The sequence below is a fragment of the Panthera pardus genome, unplaced genomic scaffold, assembly GCF_024362965.1.
Source record: "Panthera pardus isolate Hobbes unplaced genomic scaffold, ASM2436296v1 HiC_scaffold_3, whole genome shotgun sequence".
NCBI classification, from domain to species: Eukaryota; Metazoa; Chordata; class Mammalia; order Carnivora; family Felidae; genus Panthera; species Panthera pardus.
This window is the reverse complement of record NW_026526876.1, coordinates 34,758,072-34,782,441: the sequence shown is the minus strand read 5'-3', so window position 1 is coordinate 34,782,441 and position 24,370 is coordinate 34,758,072. Positions and strand designations below refer to the sequence as shown.

Here is a 24,370-nt window from a genome sequence, read left to right as displayed (position 1 = left end):
GCCTGGGGCTCATCTGGGTTCAGAGACTCTTCCAGACTCCCCTTGAGCTGCCCATGTTTCACCTGCCTCTTGTCCCTCAGGGAGCCCGAGTGAGACCTTGGAATCCATCGGGGGGGCTACACACACTCACCTTCAGCCCTGGGACACGGGCAAAATCTCAACTCTCCGTCTTCCTGGCATAATGGTAGGCAAGGAGTCGTGAAGAAGAAAACCGAGTATGCCAGAAATGTGGTGAACACGGAATGGTTTAAGAGATGGTTTATGAAGGGAAGCCAGTGGTTACTGTACTGCTGTGGCCAGGGGGGTAGGAGGGAGTGTGGCAAATGCAGTCTTCTCCAGGACACTGTCATTGCCTGCCAACTCAGGTCACCTCTCTGTGTAGGTCTCCACCTCTGAGGGGGCAGCCCTGATTGCCTTAGAACCAACTGTTACGCCAAGACAGAAATTTTATTTTCCATGGGAACTACACAGGCACCCATGGGTAAAAGGGGTCTCTGCCAGCCGCCTGAATATAACCTTGAGAACTTGGCCACCGTGACCTCGAGAACCTTGTCCAGTGTTCTGTACTCTCCAGGGATGGGGCAGTGCCTGAGCACAGGCTGGGTGGGCTGCTCTCAGCCAGTCCCGCCAGCCCAGCCTCAGTCCAGTTTGGCTGCCTGGGTTGAAACCATAATCTGTCAGGCTCAGCTTTGGCCAAAGATAATGATAATGATGCGGTGGCAGGGCCCACAGCTGGGAGGAGGCAGGCACTTGCTCCTCGTAGAACAAAAGTGGGCTTCTTCTCCGAGCCTCTTCCATCCTCATGTTGTGGTTTTCTTAGGACCCCAGGCCTGTTAGACAAACTATTCCAGCTTCTTGGGAGTCTTGATGGAAGTGGGGTGGGAGAAAGACCGCCCAGCTTCTCCAGGCCTCTGGAGTTGGCTGGCTGTTTGCATTCATGACTCTCTGCTGCCCCCGTGTGGCTGGAAGGCCAGTTGATGCCCTACTGCTGTGCACACTTGTCCGCGTTTCTCTATGAGTGTGTTTTGGGGACCAGGGGACACTCAACAAGACCGGGGCTGAGGCAGAACCAGAGAAAGCTGACCCTTGTGTCGGGTCTCCCGGCCCCCACCTCCCTCCTGTGGGTTGCATAAGGAGCATTAGGGCAGTTGTGACACCAGCTGGAGGACACTTGCTAACCAAAAAATTGAAAGAAAAGATGGGGCTGATACTCATTTGTAGTGCGGGGATTAGACATCGGGAATGTGAGGAGAGCTGGGTGGTCTCTGACCATAGGGCCAAGTTTCCCCTTGCTAAGCTGCCCTGACAATCATGGCCACATTGGCCTAAAGAATCCAGGGCAGGCAGATCCTGCTTTGTCCTGGGAACAGCTGCCCAAGAAGCAATTGCAGAAGTGGCAGGGGGGTGGGGGTGGAAGAAACGGATATAGAGAGAAATAGAGTCAGTCCATTCCTCCTTTGATCAATTCTTGCAGACCATCTTTCCCAGGTCAGCCTTGAGCTAGGGGCGCATGGGTCCTGACCCAGCACCTGCTGTTTGCCACCACAGAGGGTCACATGTCTCTAACTCAAGCTGCTGTGTTGGTAGTATCCACGTTGATGGAGTCCGGGGTCCTCAGAGGTTGTTTCCATGTGGCCCTCAGGTGTGGGTGTGCTTCAGGATCACAGGGAACTTGTTAAGATGCCCACCAAAGTCTGAGAACAGCTGGTCCTGTCTATGGCCTCCTTATTTGGTTGAGGAAACTGAGACACAGTGGGGTCTGGCTGAAGGTCACTGATGAAGGTCACAGGGTTTCAAGGGTTTCACCAAGGTGTGGTATCTCTCTCTCCTCCAGTCCAATAGATTGGCTCATCAGTGTATGATGGGATGTCTGGGAAGGTGCAGAGGGAGCTCCCTCCCCCTACATCCTCTCTGTGTCCTGCAGCAGAGTACCCACAAGGCTGAGGACCTGGGAGGCCGACTGGACCGTGTCATACTCTGCGAACAGGTGGCATACATTCTCCTGGGACTCTGTCTGGCTCTTGGCCACAAATCCAAAGATCCTGGTGGGAGAGCACAGGCTGAGTGAGGTGGTGGGGCCCAGAGAGGTTAGGAGAGGTGATCTCAGCAAATACAGTGCTCCCCCGCTGCCCCTTCCCCAGCTCGCTGAGGATAGGATATGCCTCCTCCTCCTCAAGATCTAAGTTTCCCTCATTTTGAATGGGGGGAGGCTCTGAAGACAGGACCTGTGTATTCCTCATCTTAGTGGGAGGTTCCTGAGGGCAAGGATGTGTTTTGACCATCAGATTGGGGCATCCCTATAGATTAAAGCTCCCTGAGGTTAGACCCTGTGCCTCCTACATTAGACTGGGGGCTCCCAGGTTCATGACTCCTCCTTCAGACTGGAGGCTCTCTGAGGACTGGGGCTGGTGCCACCCCATCAAAACCATGGGCTCTCTTAAGATCAGGACAGGGGCTCCCTCCTTCTGTAACTCCCTTCTCCTGTTGGGTCCCAGGCCCTGCTCCAGGGAAATCTTTTATGGTGACTGACAGTGCACAGGAAGGCCTTACCAGGAGGGCTTGCAGTATTTTTGCCACCTGTGGGAAAGGAAGATGGACAGTTATGAGTACTGAGACCTCTCTGCATTCCGCAGGACTCTGGCTGAGCAGCGGGGGGAGCACGGCCAGCTGCGTCCACACCCCATGGGGTCCCACCCTGCCCTCATCCCGTTGCTCCTGGCCCCTCGAGGCTCACAGGCTCTGTCTGTGATCCCAGTCCCAGAGTCAGCAAGAAACCCCAGTGGGCAGCTAGGCCCTGGATGGCTTTCCTGAGTTCAGCCCAGCCTTGAACTCACTTCCGTTGCTCGGGGTCCATGCCACAGAAGCGGATGGTGGTGAGGGGGTAATGGCGCCGGAAAAACACCCTGGAAGAGGCAGGGAGAGAAGGAGAGCTGATGAGAGCCTATCCCAGGGCCATGTCCTACCTCCATCATCTCCAGCTCTCCCAGAGGTCACATGCCCTGCTCTCTAAGAAACCTCCCAGCTAGACCCTTACAGCCTGCCCTGCTGGGCCCTGGGGCACACGTTGGCACTTCTTTCCAGTCATGGAGTGAATTTGCCTTGTGTCCTACATACTGGGGTTTTTTACCCTCTCCCCACCCCACGCCCACTGTGTCATGTAACTGCTTGAGGATCGTAATGGCATCTTGCTCATCTCTTGTTCCTCCAGCCCAGGACCGGGCTCCTGCTAGACTGTGAAGCCCTAAGCCTGGGGAAGGAGTGATCACATCCACTGTGTCCCAGTGGGCAGCCAGAGTCTGGCCTTTTGCAGATGTGCCATCAATGGATGCAGATTTAACCAGTGCCCAGTGAATCCTGGTTAATTCCATCTCTGTTGGTCACAGGGAAGGGGGACTTTGGTAGGAGGTCATTGGTGTGAGGCTCAGAGAAGGCAGGGAACTTGCCTGGAGTCACTCAGCAAGTCACTGACCACGTTGGGTCCACGATCCTGAATCTTACTTTCATCACTGATCCATGGCCGTCTCAGCCATCCCCTCCACTTCCCCCTGCCCAGCCCAGCAGCCCCAGGGCAAGGGAAGTCCCTTACTTCCTCTGGACATCCGTCAGGGTGATGCCTTGCTCGGTGACTTTGAAGTGGACCACGGTGGGTGTGGGGAGGACGTCCCTTTCAAAGGTGGTTGAGATGGCCTTCCGCACGGCCAGGGCTCCGCTCAGGGTCTCTACACTCACGGAGGTCAAGTACAGGGCATGGCAGCCTGTGGAAGGTAAATGCTGTGCTTGGGCCCTGCCAGGATCCTCCATGCAGAGGACCAGTCCCAGAGGACTTCGGGATCATCTGTGGCTTTGCATTGCTCTGGCCTCTGGCCCTTAGGGTGGCGTAAAGGAGGGGCTGTTGCCCTGTTAGGGATGTCCAGACAAACCTTCCTTCTGTCCAGAAGCATGGGTGGCACTGCCTCCACCTCCACCCACCCTGGGGCCCTGGTTCATTGTCAAGAGAAGGTGGAGAAGACAAGGATGGGGAGAGGCCCGTTGCAGGAGCTGTCACTCAGACAAGGGCTGATCTGTGCCTGGCCTCTGGACGAGAAGACGAACGACCTTTCCCCCTTGGAAACCCCCCAAGACTTGGACCTGACACTCCACAGAGGATCCCAGGCCCACAGACCACCTCCAGGGCAGGTCCCTCAGGACCAGAGAGACCTCGGCATGTCCACATGTGCCCATATGTGTGCAGGGTGGGGTGTAAGCCTCACCCACCTCCCTGTCTTCTGCCCACTGCCCGCACCCCCCAGGCCTGCGGCCTTTCACCTCCGGGTTTACAGGGATGGGGAGAACCGGGGCACCTTTGTAAGGATGAAGAAATAAAGCTGTGATGGGAACGTGTGCGGGCCTGCATGCCCATGTGAGTGAGTGTGGGGCTGGGAGGTGCCCGCGGGGTCATAGCCAAGACTGGAGCCTCCTCCATGCCACTCACCTGCGGATTTCTTTAGGCAGGAGGCCCGGCTGCCTGTAGAAGGGTCTGAGGCTTCTCCACCTCCCAATTCTGAGCCAAAGCAAAGAACAGGCCCCGGAGGGGGCGGGGGCGGAGTGAACGGACCCTTCTCTTAGGAACATTAATCCCTTTGAACCTCTCCCACCTCCGCCCCCACCTTCAGGAAGCAAGCCGCTGAGAAACCTGGAGTGATTACTGTAATCAGACAAACGGGGCCACTTGGGGCTCCCCAGATGCCTAGCTTGCAAGTCTTTTGATCCCTCCTTTTCCTCCTTGCTCCTCCAGCCCCTGGATCTGCTGTAATCACCTGACCCTCAGGAGCCTCTGACCTCCTCCCTTCTTTCAGGCCCTTCCTAAACCCAGGCCTTTCTTTTCAGAAAGTAGGGAGGCCCTCCACATCACCACACTGGGAGCTTCGCCTGCCCCGACTCCTCTCCCAGAACCGCCCTGCTGCTCCTCCTGCACACCCTGAGATTGTCTAGTCCGGCTCACCAGCCTACTGGGCTGTAGGCTCCGGATGGGACTTCCTGGTCTTGGTTTGAGGTATGATCTGTATACCTTGGGGTGAATTACTCAGCCCCTTGAGTCCCCTTTTTCTTATCTGTGAAATGAGGATAACACCTATTCGACACAGTTGTGGTATGATGACGGCTGTCCCCATTTTGTAGAGGAGGAAACAGAGGCTCAGAGAGGTCAACCTCCTCAAGCCAGGAAGTGGCGATGCCGGATGGATGCTAGACAAAGCACTTTTAACTGTGACACTAATCCATAAATAAGGTGAGATGTGACCACTAGGAGCCTTTGTAGTAGGAACACACAGGCCCAGTGCCCCGATGCTGCCTCTCTGGGGCCCACACCCACCTTTCTGCGGGATGGTGAGTTTGCAGGGCAGGGCCAGGGCCATGATGGAATGCTGGCACACAAAGGCAGAGAGGCTCCCTGCAAGGAGACGGGCAGCTCTGTGTGAGAAGACCTGTCCCCGACCAGCCTCCCGGCCCAGAAGGGCAGGGCCCACCCCCGGGGCCTGCAGGCTGGAGACGCTCACCAAAGTAAGGCTCCTCATCTGCTCCTTTGAGATGCACCCCTTTGGCAGAAGACTCAATGAGGAAGTGGCGGATGAGGTCACTGTTGTCCTCACCTGGACAAAGAAAGAAGAAAGAGTGCGTGTGGATGGGAGTTCCAGAGTCCAGTGTTGGCCGAATGCTGACCATATCATTCCCTGACCTGCCTCCTCCTGGTCCGTCCAGAGGTGAACTTGTCCATCCCCCTGGCTCTGGGTGGGACTGCTGGTAAGAACCCTGTCTTCAAGGCCTCCCACAAAGGAGGTGTCAACGCCTTTGCTCAAAGGCTTCTGTGTCCAGTAATTCTCTCAGGAGATCCTTCTTTTGGTTTCAAGAGCTATGGGGGTTGGTTCTCAATGACTACTCAAATCAGATTTTAACGCATCAGCCTGATTTCTCTCTCCCCCTACCCACTCCTTCCCAGGGGCTATTATTCTCCACCAGATGGTCCCTGCTGATGCCAGGCTGGCCCTGGAGGGTGAACAATGTCCGTCTGCTTGTTCTCACCAGCCCCTGGCTTCCTCCTCTCTGTGCTCGCTGGCAAGGCTCGTTGACAACCAACGCCACCCAGAGATCACTTTCTTATTTAGACAGAGAGGCGTGGTGTAGAGAGCATGCATTTGGGGTTTTCATCCTTGCTCTGGGGGGTCATCGGCTAATTCTCGGAGCCCCATTTACCTCATCTGTTCGTCACGTGAGAGCTGCAATTCTGGGGTTTGGTGAGGGGCTGGTACTTAGGTACCTTGTACTATAATGATATGATCAGTCTTCCCAGTGAGGTATCCTGGTGTAGGGTGGATGCCCCACAGCTGTGTGTGCTGTGTGTGAGGCCACAGGAAAGCATGTGATAAGCTATCACATGTGATAAACTGTCACACACATATCATAAGCTAGGGCACACACGTTATGACTACCTTAGGTTCCTTCACAATAAATCTGGTCTGGACAGAGGTGGGCGCCCAGAGGAGAGGATCCTGGAGAGGGGCTGGGAACTTCCTCTTCGGCCCCCCAGGAGAGCAGAGCAGGGAATCTGGGGACTCCGGGAGGCAGAAGCAGCTTAGGCTTGCCGTGGAAGGAGCTCCTTCTAGAGTCCCCCTGCAGGAAGGCAGCTGGGAGAGCCCTGAGGTGGACCGTCCTCCCAGCTGTCATTACGGGCCTGCTGCAAGGCAGCAGCAGAGCTGGGACTAAAGCCTACCACACTCCATTGCATCTGCGAGGTCTTGAGTGAGGACAGAGACCGGTGCGTACCTGATCGGTTCTGGGCAGGTGCAGGAGCCTCATGCACCTTCAAGGCAAGGCCGAAGGAACCTCGGTAGGAAGAACTGTCCCTCACGACGAAAGCCCCTGGCTCCTCCTTCCTCAGCAGCTCGATTGCTGGAACAATCCTTGGGTCAGAGACAGTTAACCGCACCCTCCTCCCTCTCTTCTGGACACCCTCTGTCCCCCAGCCCCCTTAGGTCTTCATAGAGCAGACATTACAGAATCACTTTTTGTTCCCGGGAAGTCCTTTCTGTTATCTAATCTCTACCCTTCCTGCTGCAGTCTCTATTTCCTCGAGACAAGAGGTTCACAGGATAACCCCCTTCCCTGGACCTACCATTTGTCTTTCCCTCCCCTAACATGACCCAGGGCCCCACATGCCTGATACAAGGTGGGGAACCCAGACTCTTGGGTCACTCATCTTTGAAACACAGTGCTTCCTTTTACCTTGTTCCCGGGTGATGCTTGGCTTAAACCAGTATTTAGATGTGTCCATCACAAACTTCATCGTGGGCTGCATGTCCCTGGGGGGACCTGGAGACAGAGAGGGTGGACCCTGTAGGCTGGACAGAGGGGAGCTGAGAGACCCTCCCCCCTCTTCTGTGCAGTGGTCCCGTTCAACCCGCCCCACCCTACACCAACCCCATTGTATCTCCAACGTCCTGCAAGAGGCAAAATCCAACAGAAGAATTCCAGGGCTTGGCACATGTAGGACTTAGGAGTCTCCCCTTGTATCCTTGGTAATGAATCACAAACAGATAAAAATCTCAGTTTAATGAGAAACAGTTTCTCAAATCTAGTGTTGTCTGGTGTGGACCGAAAGAAGGGATAAATAAGAGATTCTGAGATGCATCATCTGTTTGATTTTATCCTCTCTTTCTCCTTAAGAATCCTACAAGTGTCTTGGGGGGGGGGTTGGAAAAGAAATTGAAAGAAAAGGTTGAGGAAAAGAAAGCAGCAGATCTGGGCCGATGAGCCTGTGCAGAAGAAGTCAGGAGACAGGATTCCTGACTCTGATTTGGGACAATTGTTTTGCTCCTGAAGCCCAGAGAGGACCGAATGTACTAACCAGCCTCTGAGGGTCTTTAATACTCCAATAGCCTAGGCGATTAGCATGGATTTTGTTTTGAGAATGGTTTGCAGAATTTGATAAGATTCCAGGGTATAATTAGTGATATCCTGGGGCATCACCAAACCAGGATGGGAATATTACCAGGCTAAGTAAATGTGCTTTTTGAAATGACAGAATGGCCATTTTCCCGGGTCCCTTAAGACAGAGAGCTGTGGTTCTCAATTTTGGCATCTTAAAAAGGTGTGTTATGGCCGGTTGAGAGTAACTCATTATAAAAAAAATGTACTAAAATCTGCAAACGATTTGCCCTGGGAAAACGATCAGAGCAGATTCAAAGCACGCCCGTCATACCATTTTCTCTTGCTTACATTGACATGGCTCCCTGAATGGCAGCGTGGGCCAGAGTGAACATCACACCCCCCAGGAGTCACCCTGATGCTTGTGGCTGAGTGAGGGCTGAGAAGCCTCAGGAAGGAGGTGACTGAATGAGGCCAGAGCAGGGACAGTGTCCCCGGGGGCTGTGCAAGAGCTTTACTCTGGAGAGATGTACCCCGTGGGTACTAAGGCTGTGCCTCTGTGTTTCATGCTTTGGGTTCTGGCTGGTTTTGTTCTTTTTGGATGCCTGTAGTCACAGACTACGGGAAGGAGGGTGTTTGCTGTTTTGTGGTTTTTAGCTGTCTGAATTGGAATGCGTTGTCTCGGTCAGCCCTCTGTGTGCTCGTCATCCATGAACGTCAGAGGTAGGACTGACTCTCCTCCCTCTCCCTCTTGTGGGTTAGTCATCAAGCCTGCTGTTTTCATATCCCGAGGGTCTCTTGGCTCCGTCCTCTCTCCTCCACTGCCCTGCCCTGCCCTGGTTCAGGCCCCCATTATAGCTTGTCTGGACCACTTCGTGATGAAAAACAAAACAAAACAGTTCTCCCTACAGTTCCTCTGCCAGAGTGATCTATCAAACGTGCACCTCCGGGGGCACCTGGGTGGCTCAGTCGGTTAAGCGGCCGACTTCGGCTCAGGTCGTGATCTCACGGTCCGTGAGTTCGAGCCCCGCGTCGGGCTCTGTGCTGACGGCTCGGAGCCTGGAGCCTGTTTCCGATTCTATGTCTCCCTCTCTCTGACCCTCCCCCGTTCATGCTCTGTCTCTCTCTGTCTCAAAAAATAAATAAAGGTTAAAAAAAAATTAAAAAAAAAAACAAAAAACAAAAAAACGTGCACCTCCGACCCCATCACTCTCTCGATTGAGACGCTCTGCTAAGGCCCCCATGGCCTAACGGGTAAAATCCACTCTAGCCTGGGGTTCAAGGCCTTTCCCAATCTGGCCCCAGATTACTCAATGACTTGACCCTACACCCAACACTGCAGTCATTTCCTAAACATGCATGTGCCTCTACACCTTCATGACTGTGGACTCGCTGTTCCCTCTGCTGGGAATGCCCCTCCTCTCCTGCTCTGGCTACAGACTCCATCCACTTTCCAGATTCAGCTCAGATGTCACGTCCTCCGAGGAGCTTTCCCAGTTTTTCAGACTAAAAGGATCACTCCTCCCTCTGTGGCCCCCCAAGACTTAGGACATCTCTTTACTTCTGTGTTTATCCTACTCTACATGGATTCCTTGGCTTTTGTATCTCTTTCTAGACTGTGGCCATCTCTCTGTCCCTACTACTTGGCAAAGTGCTTGGCACACAGTAGGTATTCAGCGTGTTGACTTGCTATTGCGGAAACCCACTGATGTTTTATCTATTCCCCCAAGCCAAACTTCACAACGGTTTAAGTACTGATTTACAACATACCCTCCGAGGATGTGGTAAGAGGAGCATCTGGCAGGGTCTGGCTGTGGCTCCTGGTGGCCGGACAGGAGTGGCCGGAAGAAGTGGCCCCAGGTCGGACAAAGTCCTGGTGTCCTGGGGTCGGCTGGGATGGAGGAGACCCTGGTTCTGGGCAGCCGTTGATCAGCACGATGGGTATGTCCACCATGGAGTTGGTGATGGAGGGCGGACAGCTGCTGGCATGCTCCTTGGCCAGTGGTGGGGACTGGGTTGCTCTGGGCTGGCCCATGCTTGCAGTGGGGTTGCTGGGGACCTGGAAGTCACTGGCTTTCGTGCACAGGGACACTTGGCCAAGGCTGTGGAGACTGGAAGAAGAGCTGGCTGGGCTTTCCAAGGACCTAGAAGATGACTGATGGCTGGAGATGCTGGAGTGGAGGAGGGACTGGCTGCTGCAGGGAGGGCACCAGACAGGCAGGGTGTTAGGATGTCAGAGTGGACACTCGGGGCCTAGAGTTCTGGTTAAACAGAGTGTTGTATACTCCATTCCCCATAGCCCAGGACAAAGTGCATGCCCACCTGATCCCCAAGGGATGCTGAAGGGTACAGAAATATCTCTGTACTGCCAAGTCTTTGGTCACTTAAAGTAGCCAAAGAGCTGATTCCCTGCAGGTCATGTGGGCTTGGGCTGGACCGGATTCCCTCTGCCTTCCCAGCCAGGAAGTTCTGACAGCTATCAAACAAGCACCCCAATATTCCCAAGAGCTTTGCACGCAGGCTGGACACAGGCTGGACCGTGTCTACGGTGGATGCGGAGGGAGCTCCCCAGCTGGTGGAAGAGGAGGAGGCCAGCTCTGCATCCAGCCAGACTTCTCTCTGAGCTCAGAAGCCCATGCCAACGGCCATGGCTGTGGAATCCCAGCCTCCTTGCCAACGATTGCCTTGGCACAGCAGCTTTGGAGTCGGTGTGGGGGACAGAGGTCCTGCAGTTTGGTCCTCCTGGGAAGGGTGTGTGTGTGTGCAGCTCCACTGTGAGGCCTGCACACGGGGCTGCGGCAATTAGGAATAATGCTCAGGCAGGTCGGCCTCCCTCCTCCTAGGTCTTGCTAGCAATAAAGAGGAGGGAGGCTTTCCTTTCCTAAATGGTTTTCCCTAAGCCCCCAAATTTTATTTATGCCCTTGTGTTTTGAGGTTGAAAAAAGAGCTCTCTTCCTTGAGATGGGTTGTATGAATGCTGGAAAGGATGCAGGTAAGCCTCATCAGTTCTTTTCCCAAGTGGTAGGCATGAATAAAAATCTTTGTATATTGAGTTATATTCTAAGTGCTTGAGGAAAGCTTGAGGTCCAAATGGCTGTGATGGTGTAAAAGAGAATATTCGCTCATGTTTTTGGTACACATCCTGATTTTGCTCAGATAGAGCAGAGTGCCCATCTATTTTAGGATCTGTGTGTGTGTGTGTGTGTGTGTGTGTGTTGTGGAGGCAATATCAGAAGCTATGATGGGAGTGACCTACCTTCCAAACACATAGCTGATGTCGGATGCTGGGCTGGCTGACAATACAGAGACCCTGCTGCCCCGCTGTGGGGCCAGGCCCCCCAGCCCCTTCTCCAAGCCTGGAGAAGCCACCAGTGGGGAGCCCAAGCCATGGGAGCCTGACGTCTTGTTCCCCATGCAGGGGATGGAGATGCTGGGAGAGGGTGGGGGATGAGAGGAGGGAGCCCCAGAGTGGGGAGGGGGGCGCTGGTGCCCCCTGCCCTGGCTCCCAGAGAAGATGAGGCTCTCGCTGCTGCTTCGAGTTTCTCGAGGGATGTCTCTGGAAAGGAGGAGACCACCACTGCGCGGGGAGCCGAAGGGTGGAGTGACAGATGGGCTGGAGCAGCGCTGGGGGCCATCATGGCACCTTGATCTGGTGGAGGTCACCTCGATGTACTTTATGTCTGGGGAGAGAGCAGAGCATCGGTGAAACCTGGGAGCCTGTAGTCACAGAACAGGAATGCTGGAAGAGTCCTCAAGCCCATCTGGTCTCTCCTCTTTTAGACCGATGTAGAAACAGGCTCAGGGAGGAGGAGTTTGCTGGATTAGGATTAGCATCCAGCTCCACCTTCTAGGCACTGTTCCAAAGTCACCCTCTTTGTGATATCTTCCTTTCATGTGGAGATGCAGTGGAATGAACACGGGTCTTGGAATCTGACAGACCTGGGTTTCAGATCTGACTCTGCCACTTACTATCACAGAACTTGGCCAAAGGACTTCAGCAACTAGAACCTTGGCTTCCACACCTGTAAAATGGGGTGACTATACCCAGCCTCTTTGTGTTACAGTAAGGATGAGACAAGATGAATGTAGGAGACATAGCACTGTTCTTGGCACATAAATCTTTTAAACTAGGGAATCTTTTCCTGAGTGAATGTCCCCCTCCTCAGGTTGAAATGACTGCTTTTTGGAGTGTGCCAGTCACATTTTCTGATGCCTCCATTGGTCAGGGTGTTTGAAGGGTGTTTCTACATCTGTGTCTACAATGAAGGCAGGGGGTCTCAAGCTTGGTGGCACATTAGACTCATCTGATGAGCTTTTAAAAGTCCTAATACCCAAGGCTACACCTTGTGCCAAATAGATCAGAATATTTGGTATAGACCCACACCTCAGGTTGTTTGTTTAGTCCCCCAGCTGGTTCCAATGTGCACCAAGCCACACCACTGTGGCCCCCAGCCCAGCCCAGCACCACCACTTTACCTGGGAGCTGGTAAGATGCGTATAATCTGTTTCCACCGCAAGCCTGCTGAATCAGAGTCTGCATTTTAGCAAGACTCCCTGGAATCTGAGTGCACTTTAGAGTTTTGAGAAGTCTGTTTTAGAGCAGGAGCTCCCAGAAGGTAGGGTTTGCTACATTATCAAGCTGTGGACCTCCCAGGTCATGCTTCTAGCTGGTGCCCAGTTGTTGGCTATTAAACATGCCCCAGGATGGTGGCTCACTCCAGTGCTCTTTCCTTTTCTCAATGGGGGCATCCAGGACTCTTGTTCTGAGAAATTGCTCCTCCCTGGAGTGGGGCACTGGGTGGTTTTCTCCAGGGTGAGTATGGACACCCCTGGTCCTGACCTGGGGGGAGGGAACTGTCCTTGGTGCTGTTCCAGCAAAGGTGGTAGAAGCTGTGTGGGGGGGGGGGGGGGGGCTACCTAGCTGCTCCCTCCTGGAGGCCTGTTGAGTCCTGCCTCTGGCTTCCCAGGATGGAAACTGGGGCAAAGTCAGCGGGAAACTGCACCTTCAGCTCCTGTCTGCCGGCCTCCCACCCCCTTGGGCTTTGGCACATGCACCAACTCCCGCCCACCATGACTGTGGAATCCCTGCCTGCCCCAGCCCGCTCCCGGGCAGGACCTTGAGCCTGCTGGTGGTTACTGCCTCTGTCTGATCCTGCTTTGGGCTGGGGTGGAGGTGGGGGATTACATCAGATGAGGGGGGCTGGGAGGCTGACCTGAGCATGCTGTTCCAAGGGGTAGAGGAACAGGCCTGGCTTTGTAGTCAGACAAACCTGGGTGTGAATCCTGGCTTTGCCACTTTCCCGCCAAGAGGCATCAGGTAACGTTCCTAACCACTGTGAGCCTCAGTTTCCTCATCTGCAAAGTGGGGATCTAAAACCAACCTCCCGAGATTTTGGTAAGGATAAAATACATTGATGAACGATGCCTGGAGCTTGGTGCATGGTGGGCTTCAGGGAACTTCTCCTGAGTGCCTGCTTTTTGAGGCCAGTATTGGTCAGATGGCTGACACTGTCCAGCTAAAGTGGGAGTCCTACTGCTGAGGGCAAGAGAAGACGATTTGGCACAATGTATTGTGGGTTCTGAAAAAGTAGAGGTCTTGGAATGGGGTGGATTCCTCCGGAAGGTTGGCAAGCACAACTTCTATTTTTATAGGACTTTATAGTGCTTATAGCCGTAATCCTCTCGGCCCTTATGCCCAATTCCAGCAGCCATTGCTTTTACAGAGGAGGAAACTGAGGCTCAGAGAAATGTGGCAATGGAGCTGGCATTTATTGCATAATTTTTTAATGAAGGCTGGTATTTATTGAATGCTGTGTGCCAGCGCTGTTGCAAACACATTACCTGTATTGGCTCATTTAATCCTCACAACAACTCCGTTGAAGTAAAAAATGTTATTCCATATAACAGATGAGAAATCAAGGCTCAGAAAGGTTGAGTGAGTTATCCAATGCCACACAGCCAGGGAGCGGAGGAATCCGACTCCTGCTCCTGTGCTCAGTTTCGGGGGCCCCTTCCAGGAGGAGGGGCTCCTCAGGACACTTTCCCAAGGCCTGGTCCTTGTGAGAAGTCCTTGGCTGCTTTGCAGAGGGTCTCTTGGCCTGGTGAAGCTCTGAGCTTCCTACTCACTGGGTCATCCAAACACCAACCAAAGGCCTTTCTTGGGGACTACAGAGTAGGGTTGGGAAGGGAGGACGGAAGGAGTCCTGGAGCTGTGAGTCACCTCTCCCTGCTGCCCTGAGGTGCATGTGGCTGGGGGAGTGGAGGCCCCCACACCCTCCCCAGGGTGCAGCCGCTGTTTACAGGCCCGTAGGGCAAGTCTGAGCAGTGCTGGGTGGATGCAGGCGCCAGCACCAAGCTGGGCTGGTGGAAGGGGGCACGTGGGTGGGGGGCAGAGAGATAGTTATTAAACACCCTTCACTTGGGATTGGCAAACAGCCTTGCCTGGCAGAAATTGCTGGAAAATGAAATGTGGGCTCCTGTTCCAAAGATGGGGAGGGGTGTTGGAGATGGATATGGTGTTTGCTTGGAGAAGCCATCCTCCTGGTGGGATGCCCCACCCCCCCCGCCCAGGGTAAGTCTGAAGGAAGGGGCAGGGGCAGGGGAGCTGGGGGAGGTGTGTGAGTACAGGGGGGAGGTGGAACCCCAGAAGAGGAGCCCTCAGGCTGCCTCCAAACAGATTTGTTCTTCAAAGCTCTGGAGGGCAGGAAACTAGCACCAAAGAGAGAAAGGCAAGAACACAGACTCTGGAGGCCAGAAGCCTGGGCTTTGAGGCCTGGCCTATGACTCACTGGCTGTGTGACCATGGGTCATTACTTCTTCTTCTCCCTGAGCCTCATTTTCTCATTTGTGAAATGAGCCTGCCACTATTTCCTTCACAGGGTCGATGCTGAGATCATGCACTACAAAATCTATGTACATTTAGGGAAGGGAGAAACATAGGATCGCCGACGCTTAATGTCTAATTTTGCCAAGTGAGGACAAAGAGAAACAGTAAACATCCGCTAGCACCACAATTCCCTTTGACACCCCAAAAGAAGGAGGGATGAGAGGCAAAGGTGGGGCATCCCACACATTTGGATACCTTTGGCCCAATGAGAACTCACCACTGTGCCCAGAATTAGCTATGCTGCCATGGGCTGGCAATTGCTGTCACCAGGAGTGGTGGTCTGAGGCGAGGGTTTTGGCAGGTGGAGATGCATGAGACAGGTGCCACCCATCACAGTGATGTGCTATTAGTGATCACAGTCTAACTGGGAGCTGACTATGCTGGCTCTCTCAGGAGGTAGTGAGCTCCCAGGCATCACCGCCATTCAGGTGGAGGTTAGAGAGAGGGTTTTCTTGTTCCATCACAAGAGGCTAGGGCAGAGCTGGGGGACTTCATCAGGACCCTCTGACCACTGTTGGCTGCCCACTCATTCCCCAAATCCCTCTGCTACCCAGAGTCAGGTGGACATAGCTCAGAGCATCTGAGCTTCCAGACTACTGACCTTTGGCCCCTGGAGAAAGGGCCTGGTTGTCAGCGTCCCCACCCCATACATGTGGATGCTCCACAGAGACTGTCTTGCCCCAGCTGGCCTTGAGTGTGTGGAACCCCTGCCTTGGGGCATTAACATTACAGCCCTGGGCTTGCTCCTGCCAATGGTAATTAGACCCAAGCGACCTTCCCTGCAGAGACATGCCTGTGAGTGGCCTCCAGAAGCAGGAAGATCTTGGGGGCATAGAGGTGGTTCTTATAACAGCCCTGGTCGGCAATGCTCAATGGGAGGGGGAGGAGGCAGGCTGGAGGCTGGAAACTCAGGCGCCAGAGGACCTGGGTGCTGGGCTCACCTCCGCCCCAGACCCTGAACCGATCCTCGGACTGGTCCTAAATGCAACCCCTGTGTTTAATTAAAACAGCTGTGGGGTGCCTGGGTGGCTCAGTCAGTTGAGCATCCGACTTCGGCTCAGGTCATGATCTCGCAGTCTGTGAGTTCGAGCCCCGCGTCGGGCCCTGTGCTGACAGCTTGGAGCCTGGATCCTGCTTCTGATTCTGTGTCTCCCTCTCTCTCTGCCCCTCCCCCGCTCATGCTCTGTCTCTCTCACTCTTATTCATTATTCAAAAATGAATAAATGTTAAAAAAAATTAAGAAAAAACCCAGCTGTCATTCATAATGACTAACAGTGTGCCAGGACTTGTGATAAACCCTCAACAAGTGTTATTTCTTTTAATCCCTGCAACCCCCTTTGAGGTAAGAACTCGTCTCTGTTTTACAGACTAGGAGTAGGAGACAAAGAAGTGAAGTCAATAGCTTCTTTAAGGTTTGTCCACCTCCAGTGATTAGGCTGGACTGGCTCCTTACTGAAGTCCATCAGCCTCAGTTTTTTTCATCTGTAAAATGGGCAGAAAATATTTCATGGGAATAGATTGGGAGGATTAAATGTTCTCCTATAAGGGGCTCAGCACAGTGCTTGGACATAATAAGTGTTCAATAAGTAGAAATTCTTATAGACCCTATCTCTAATCCTAATTGTACCCCTTAATCCATGTTTAACGCCCTGGAGATCTCAGTCTTCTGGCCTATCTAATGGGGCTGCTGCTTCTTGATCCTTATCCTCAGAGTATACTTGAAACTCTTTGTTGGGGAAACGGACACCAGATGTAGGGATTTCTAGAATTCCTTAGATGTGGTGGTATATTGAAGTTAGTTGTACCAGTCCATGGGAGCTGATTGTTAAATTTTTCAGATTTTGTCCAGCTGATTTCTAAACTTAGACATGATTAAAAATCAAATTATATAGGGGCGCCTGGGTGGCTCAGTCGGTTGGGCATCCGACTTCGGCTCAGGTCATGATCTCATGGGTTGGAACCCTGCGTCGTGCTCTGTGCTGACACCTCAGAGCCTGGAGCCTAATTTGGATTCTGTGTCTCCCTCTCTGTCTGCCCCTCCCCTGCTTGCACTGTCTCTCTCTTTTTCAAAATATAAATAAACATTAAACATTTTTTTAATCATGCAAACTTACAACGAAATAACTTATGGTAAAAACAAAAATAATAAATACAACTCACCACATTCCAATTATTTTACTATAATCTATACTCTATTTTTAAAAAGTTTTGTTTATTTAAGTAATGTCTACGCCCAACGTGGGGCTCAGATTCACGACCCCGAAATCATGAGTCACATGCTTTTCTGACTGAGCCAGCCAGGCACTCCACTATCATCTATATTCTTGAGGTTATTAATATCTATTATATTGTATAGTAGAAATACTATAAATACAATAACGGCCTTGTACAGGCATGTCTTTCCAGTGCTACATTCAGTGACATCATGTTGATAGTTTGAAATCGGCCCTGGTGGCAGATGTTTCAAATCAGGGCTCTCTCCCATCCCATCGTGGAGCTAGGTGTTAGGCGTTTACCAGCACACCACCCCTGAGACACAGCAGGGTTCTGCCCTAAGTAGACTGACCTCTGTGACTCTACTTCCAGCTTGGGACTCCCCAGAGAGATACTCCCCTAAACAGCAATAGGGGCCCAGAGAGCAATCCTACAAGAGTTTCAGGGGACCGGGGTTAGGATATACCATAGAACAGTGAGGTTCAGGGATTCCACCTTTATCAAGCTCTTATTTACTGCATGGCATTGTATGAAATTCTTATATAGAGTAGCTTATTTAAAGTCTGAAAAATCGCATAAAACAGGTATCCGTCACCTTTCCAAACTCAGTAATAAAATAGAATTGGATAGTGAGGGAAACTTGTATTTATCTCCTTTATACAGGAGAGAAAACAGAGGTTAAGTAACTTGTTTAAGGCTGCACAGCACCTCCCAATAGGACATAGTCTCCTGCTCCTCTGATTTGTTGGAAAAAGTCCTTCTTCCTCATGAGGTCTGGTCCCCCCTCCTGGCACTGTGCCCCACGTCCTTACCCAAGGCTTCAGGCTCATCTTTCTTTTTCTTTGTGGTAATGCTCTGGGTGGGTTCGGCCCAGGGCGTACCAGCTCCTGGGGGGAGCAGCTGGAAGGTGGGGTCCAGTTCCAGAATCATCTGGTTGAGGCTCTCCAGTGAGAAGTCAATGTAGGAGTCGAGGTCCTCTAGGGCCCCTGAGGCCTGCTCACTAGGGGACTGTAGGAGGCAGCTGGCTTTGGCCCCAGTCTGTGGGCCTTGCTGCAGTCTGCTGGGGGGCCCCTTGTTGGGTGTAGGGGCCATCAGGGCCTGGGCTCCCCAGCCTTCTGTGGTGTAGTAAGGACACTGGGGTGACAGGCTGGGGCTGGGTGCTGGGTGCAGGACCCTCCTGGGTTCTTCACAGGGAGTCAGGCTGACTGCATGGCCTCCTGCCAGCAGGGGGCTGGACATCACTTGCGACATGGTGGGGCCAGTGACTGTCGGTTTACCTCTGGTTTCAAATCAGCCTCAGTTACACCCCAGAGATGTCGCTTGCCAACCGGAAGCTCCCAGGACCTGAAAGATACCAAGGTTGGGAACTGAGTAACTTTGGTAGATGAAGCCCCTGCCACCCCTCCCCACAAAGCAAAGGCTTATTTATTCATTCATTAAAAGCATGGATACTGGCAGGGGTGGGGGTGGGGGTGGAGTGGCGCCTGGCTGGCTCAGTCGGAAGAACATGTGACTCTTGATCTCAGGGTTGTGAGTTTGGGTGGCATGTTGGGTGTTGAGATTACTTAATAAGTATTTAAAAAATAATAATAAAATAAGAAGCAAGGATACTGGAGCCAGACTGTCTGGGTTTGCATCCTGGCTCTACTACTTAGTAGCTGTACAATGTTGGACAAGTTAATTAACTTCTCTGTACCTCGGTTTTCCTGATCTGTAAAATGAGTTAAGATTTGTAGCATACTTAGAACAGTGCATGACACATAAAAAGCATTATGTAAGTGATTCTTAAATAAAATCTCTTATTGGGGGGTTATTGAATATCTACTATGTCACAGACTTATTTATTAAATAAATACTAGCTAATATTTATTGAGTAATTACTATGCACACATATTACACAGAAAGCCATTTAAACTCCTCCTAACAACCATATGAGGTAGATACTATTATTTTCCATTTTATGATGTGTGACTGGAGAGACAGAGAGGTCAGTTACCCGCCCAAGGGTCATACGGCCAACAAGTATCAGAGCAGGACAGGACCTCAGCCTGCCTGATGTCAGAAACCCTGTATTTAGCTGCTACTGCATGTGGGCCAATTGGTGAAACAGACAAGCAAGCAGGTGAGCAATTCTAAACAGGGTTACCAGGGAAGAGGCAAAGCAAGGAGACTCTGTAGGCACTGGTGTGGAGGTCAGGGAGGACTTCCTGGAGGAAGGGACATGTAAAGGGAGACAACAAGGAAAAGCAGGAGCTAGCTGAGCAAGGCAGGTAGGGTGAAGAGACAGGTATGTTCAGGGCCCTAGTGGGCAGGGGACATCACTAGGTATTACTGAGCATCTGAGAAACAGAGAGCACCTAGTTGGATGGGGGGAAAGATGAGGTGGGGGGAGCCAGGCTGGCCAGACCCTGCAGATGTAGGCTGGGCTCTGTAGTGCCTGCTGCACCCTGAGGGCAATGAGGAGCCACAGAATAGTTCTGAGCTTGGCAGTGACATCATCAGTTGATAATCATTCCCTGCGGGCTCATTTGGGAAAGAGATGTTCCGACTTCCCTGTTTCCCTTAGTGTGGAAAGTTCTCCTTGTTGTCTAGCCTTAATGCCACATGTTAGTAGTTTCTTACAGGTTGGGCTGGGTAGGTGGTGACAGGTTCTGGGACTGGGGCTGCCAAGAAAACTGTAAGGAGAGGGGACTTGCTGGTTGTACGACCACTGCTAGCCCTGAGCCTCACTGTGTGCCCCACAACACCCCCTGACTCTACTTCTCCCTTTTTCCAAAACGCCTCCATCACATCAGACCCCAGGGCTGGAGAAGGCATAGAGACCAGTCTAGGGCAAATGCAAACTGTGGAGTCTGAAGATTCAGATTCAAGTCCCAGCTCAAACAGCTCTGTAAGGTATAACTCTGACCCTCAGTTTCCTCGTCTGTGAGCTGAGAATAAGAATTCCTGCCCTGTATCCTCCCAGAGAGAGGTGTGGAAATCGGTGAGTGAAAGCAGCTGGGCAATTCTAAATTCTTGGAAAGAAGGGCTTTTGTAGAGTATAACACTTTCATAATAGTAATCATAGTTCCCGTTTACTGAGCACTCGCCATGTGCCAAGCTCTCACCTATGTGTTTTACACGTGGTAACTATTCGAATCCCCCACATCACTAGGAATTGTTGTATCTCTATTAACTAGTCCATTTTACAGGTGAAGAAACTGAGACTCAGAGAGGTTAAGGAATCTACATAGGTCACACATCCAGAAAAGTAGAGCTGAGATTCAAACCCAGGCTGCGGGACTTGGGATTCTTAACTCCCTTTACCGCATGGAGTTCAAATGCAGAGGGATATCCGAGGTCCAGAGAGGGTGTACGATTTGCCCAAGGTCACACAGCAAATTAATGAGAAAAGCCAGTCTCCCTTGTCCCCCATGGCTCCTGTAGGCTCTGTTGCCAGACTTCTCCTTGGCTGGGGCCTGGAGGGGGCGGTGCATCCCAAGCTTGGGAAGGATGTCTATAAATGGCAGTGGAAGGGAATAGTCCTCTGGGCTCCTTCCTAGGAGCAACCGAGGACGCGGAGCTGTGGCTCTTTCCTCACATGCTCCAAGTGGCCTGAGTTTACTGGGGCAGGATCTCAGTGCACCCTGAGGGGTTTTTGGCTGGGCCCCACAGAGGAGCCTGGGGTTACTGACTTTGCAGAGCACATTGTGGGCTGGGGTTATCACTTGGGATGCCTGCTTACTGATTGGAAAACTGCTACCCTTTCCCCTATGGGCCTCAGTTGTCCCATCTGTATGATGGGGATATAATAATAATGGAGCTTAAAATGTACTCATTTCATTTTCTCCGTGGCTCCATGAGGAGGGTACTATTACCATGGGGCTGGAGAGGTTCAGGGATTTGACTCAGGTCCTAGAGCCTGCAGAATCCACTGGTGGAAATGGGGTTTGAACCCAGTAGTTTTGAGCCTGGATGGTCTTGGCTCCACAGTCCCAAACTCTTAACCTTGTGTTACTGCCTCATAGATTTAAGACCCTTTTCACATCTGCTCCTTCTGGGATTCTGGAACCCAGTGGGACAGGCCTGGGATTGAGTGAAAGGCAGGTAGCCCCTCAGGGTCTTGTTCAAACTCTCTTCTCACCTTGAACACTTCCAGGGCAGGGGCTGGGTCTCACTCCTTTATTCTTGGACACCCTCACCAGCCCACTCTCTAGCTCTTTCTTTCCTGCTGTAAGGTAAAGGTGAGGGTTGCTGGGGCTCCAGACTCTGTGTGTGTGTGTGTGTGTGTGTGTGTGTGTGTGTGTGCACGCACACACCTGCCTCTGTATGTGTTGGGGGTGTATAGGGCTCCAGCCAGCTCTGCCCTATTCATAGGTCCTTCCCATATATTCCCCTTTCTGATTTGGACTCAAATAACTTTCTTTGTTTCCAAGGGCTCTGGAGGCAGGGGGATCCTGATACCTTGGCAAATCCCTGTTTCTATTTCATTGACTTACTCTCTCCCTCCTATTATGAGCCCAGGTCAGCAAAGGGGGAGGGCGACAGAAGGTGAAGCCTGAGCCTCCTCTCCAAGGCATTTTGCCTCTACAGCCCATCCCCACCCCACCCCCATCCTTGAAGAGTGGCTTCTGATTTTCCCATCCCAGACTCACTAAAGCAGACCCTCGGATGGCCATGGCCCACCCCCACCCCCCTTCCCCATTCCTGGCAGCCTCTGAATGGCCCAGCATGGGGGCTCAGGGACAGGCTTCGTGTTGTGGGCTGGGAGGCAGGAGGCCTGGGTTCTCTGTCCATTCCCTTCCCAAGTCTCTGTGACCTTGGGCAAGCCTCTTTCCACCCCAGCCCTGGACCTTGGTTCTCTCATCTGTACACCGAAGGGTACAGATTTCCTTCTCTTAAAGCGCTGAACTCTGAGGTCTGTGGTCCTGAGACCATCTCTCTGTCATCTACGGCCTCCTCCCCTTTCTCTCCACCTTCATTTGGAGTCCCAGGACACGTGGGGAAGCTGAGGACAAAGGGTTAAATGAGGTTGGTGAAGGTGCTGAGTCTCCCTCTCTTGTCCTTAAAGAATAAAGGCACATACCTGGTGTCCAGGGCGGGCAGGCGGCTGTGTTCACTCCTGACTCCTGGGACCAAGACTGCTCAAGGGGGAGGTGCAGTTCACCTTCAGACCTGCCTGAAGAGCAGCACCTGGCCCTCCCACCCTCCCTCCCTCTTCCCCTCCAGGCCCTACACGTGGCTGATAGCCCACAGGCCCCACCCCTCCTGTGTCTGGATGAGCTCAGGTGGGGCTGGCACGGGCACCAGGGAAGGGAAACAATGGGTGGTGACCCGGCCTGGCGTTTGCTGGGGCTGTGTGTGTGTGTGTGTGCGCGCGTGTATGTTTCCCAAGCTTCTTGCTTGCCTGCTCCCCCGCCCCCTGCCCCATGCCCCTTGTTATGGGAGAGAGGGGTCTATGTACCATGTGGTCAGTGGAGCCCTGCTTATTAGGACAAGCTCTACCTGTTAGGGACAAGGTCCTTGTAGGACTAAGGTGCACTGTGGGCATTCCTCCTACCATGTGGCAGCCAGGAAAGGGACTGTGGGCTGGCAGAACCAGCAGAAAGTGAAGTCCTTGCCTTTGGGAAAGGAGGACATCGGTGAGCAAGGACCCTTCCCCTGTACTCTCTGGGCTGGGTCACACTGTGGCAAGCCCAGGGTAGGGGTGCACTGGAATTAAGGCTGGGCATAGATTTTTTTTTTTAACGTTTATTCATTTTTTGGTAAAGAGAGAGACAGAGCGTGAGCAGGGGAAGGGCAGAGAGAGAGGGAGACACAGAATCCGAAGCAGGCTCCAGGCTCCGAACTGACAGCACAGAGCCCGACGCGGGGCTCGAACTCACGGACCGTGAGATCATGACCTGAGCCGAAGTCGGACGCCCAAACGACTGAGCCACCCAGGCGCCCCTGGGCATAGATCTTCTATTTTCTTTTTTTTTCCTTCTTAGCCTGGGGATGGGGCTTCTGAACCAAGGGGAGGCGCTCTGAGTGTCTGGAGGACTTTGAGAAGGGCTCGTACATAACCTTGCTCCTCTTCATTCATTCACTCAGGGGCTACCCTTCTGCATGGTCTGGTCTGTGCCCCCGGGGTGGATGTTCCATGCAGGGGTGATGGCAGAAAGACCTCAAGTGTAAACATCCCCTCTCCCTGGCCCCAACCCCCTCCTTGTTCTGTGCCAGGGGTCCCAGAGAGTTGCAAGGGGGCATCCAGTCACAGTGGGGGGAGGGCGCTGGTGGCAGAGCCGAGCCAGGTCTGGGCAGGTCAGTCTGCCGAGAGGGAGCTGGCAAAGTCACTAGCTCAGGGACTCGTGGTGATCCCAGCAGTGGCTAATCTCAGGGATGGCTGGGTGGGTGGGTGGGACACTTAGTGCCCCCATTATGCTCAGTGAAAAGGCTTCCTGCCTCAAAGTATTTGATGCCCTGTGGCTTGGTGGAGGCATGATGAACCAGTGTCATGGGAGGCCAGGGAGCAAAACTGTGCCAAGTTATAAAAAGGTGCTCCCTCCTGACGGTCACGTTAAAAGGCGTCTCTGGAGATTCGTGCAGCCCGGCTGGCACATGGCTTGGGGAACAGTTGTGTCTTTGAATGAAGAAAATGAGGCGGTTGCAAGCTGTAAGCTATAAGCTGGGTGCACTACATGCAGTGGCCTTACCCACTGCAGTAGCTCAGGAAGGGCGTTGGGGGTGGAGGGAGGTGGGAGAATGGGGTAGGGGTGGGGGAGTGCAGAGGGACAGATGCTGAGTATCTGCTGTGGAAGGGGCACGTCACAGGGAGGTGATCACGTTGGGCCAGGATTGTGGTGGTTCTGGCATCAGTCCTGGCTGCCTCCCTGGGGACTGGCACAGAGGACGGCCTTTATGGCAATTCTTTCAGGGCTGGGAGGCCCCCCAGCCTTATGACCCTGTGCCTCAGGTTATAGTCTTTCTTGGAAGGTGTGGCTGTTTTTGGTTTACATTTGGTCACTTTCTGCACCTTAGGCCCGTCCTCGAACACTGATTCCAGTCTCAGCGACCTTCCAGACCCTGCCTACCCATCCCCATGCCACCCTGCTTCTCCCCCAACCTCTCTCTGCTCCTCTCCTGACCCTTCCTTCCCCCTGACACGATCAGTCTCCTCAGAGCCTGGGGCAGCATTTCTTCCTGCATCTGTGGATATGTTGTGTGATTTTTCTTCTATAGCTTGTTTTTTGTTTTGTTTCGCTTTTAATGTTTTATTTATTTTTGAGAGAGCGCAAGCAGGGGAGGATCAGAGAGAGAGGGGGACAGAAGATCTGAAGCGGGCTCTGCACTGACAGCAGCCAGCCGATGTGGGGCTTGAACTTCTGAACCCTGAGATCGTGACCTGAACTG

General features: G+C 52.8%; 1 protein-coding gene across 2 annotated transcripts; it reads right to left on the bottom strand.

Annotated features, from left to right (window-relative positions):
• Positions 1-428: 428 nt before the first annotated feature.
• Positions 429-22,194, bottom strand: TNS4 (tensin 4). 2 transcript variants are annotated; one of them, XM_019416080.2, is made up of 13 exons: positions 22,065-22,194; positions 17,812-18,343; positions 11,156-11,579; positions 9,670-10,094; positions 7,258-7,344; positions 6,799-6,924; positions 5,535-5,627; positions 5,351-5,428; positions 4,472-4,540; positions 3,587-3,755; positions 2,835-2,903; positions 2,551-2,577; positions 429-2,042 (listed from the first exon to the last, which is right to left on the bottom strand). In XM_019416080.2, exons 2-13 carry the CDS (start codon positions 18,248-18,250, stop codon positions 1,901-1,903), a joined length of 2,148 nt encoding a protein of 715 aa, XP_019271625.2. In that variant the 5' UTR covers positions 18,251-18,343; positions 22,065-22,194; the 3' UTR covers positions 429-1,900. The 2 variants fall into 2 exon arrangements, with proteins under 2 accessions (XP_019271625.2, XP_053748732.1); XM_053892757.1 differs by lacking the exon at positions 2,551-2,577.
• Positions 22,195-24,370: the final 2,176 nt, after the last annotated feature.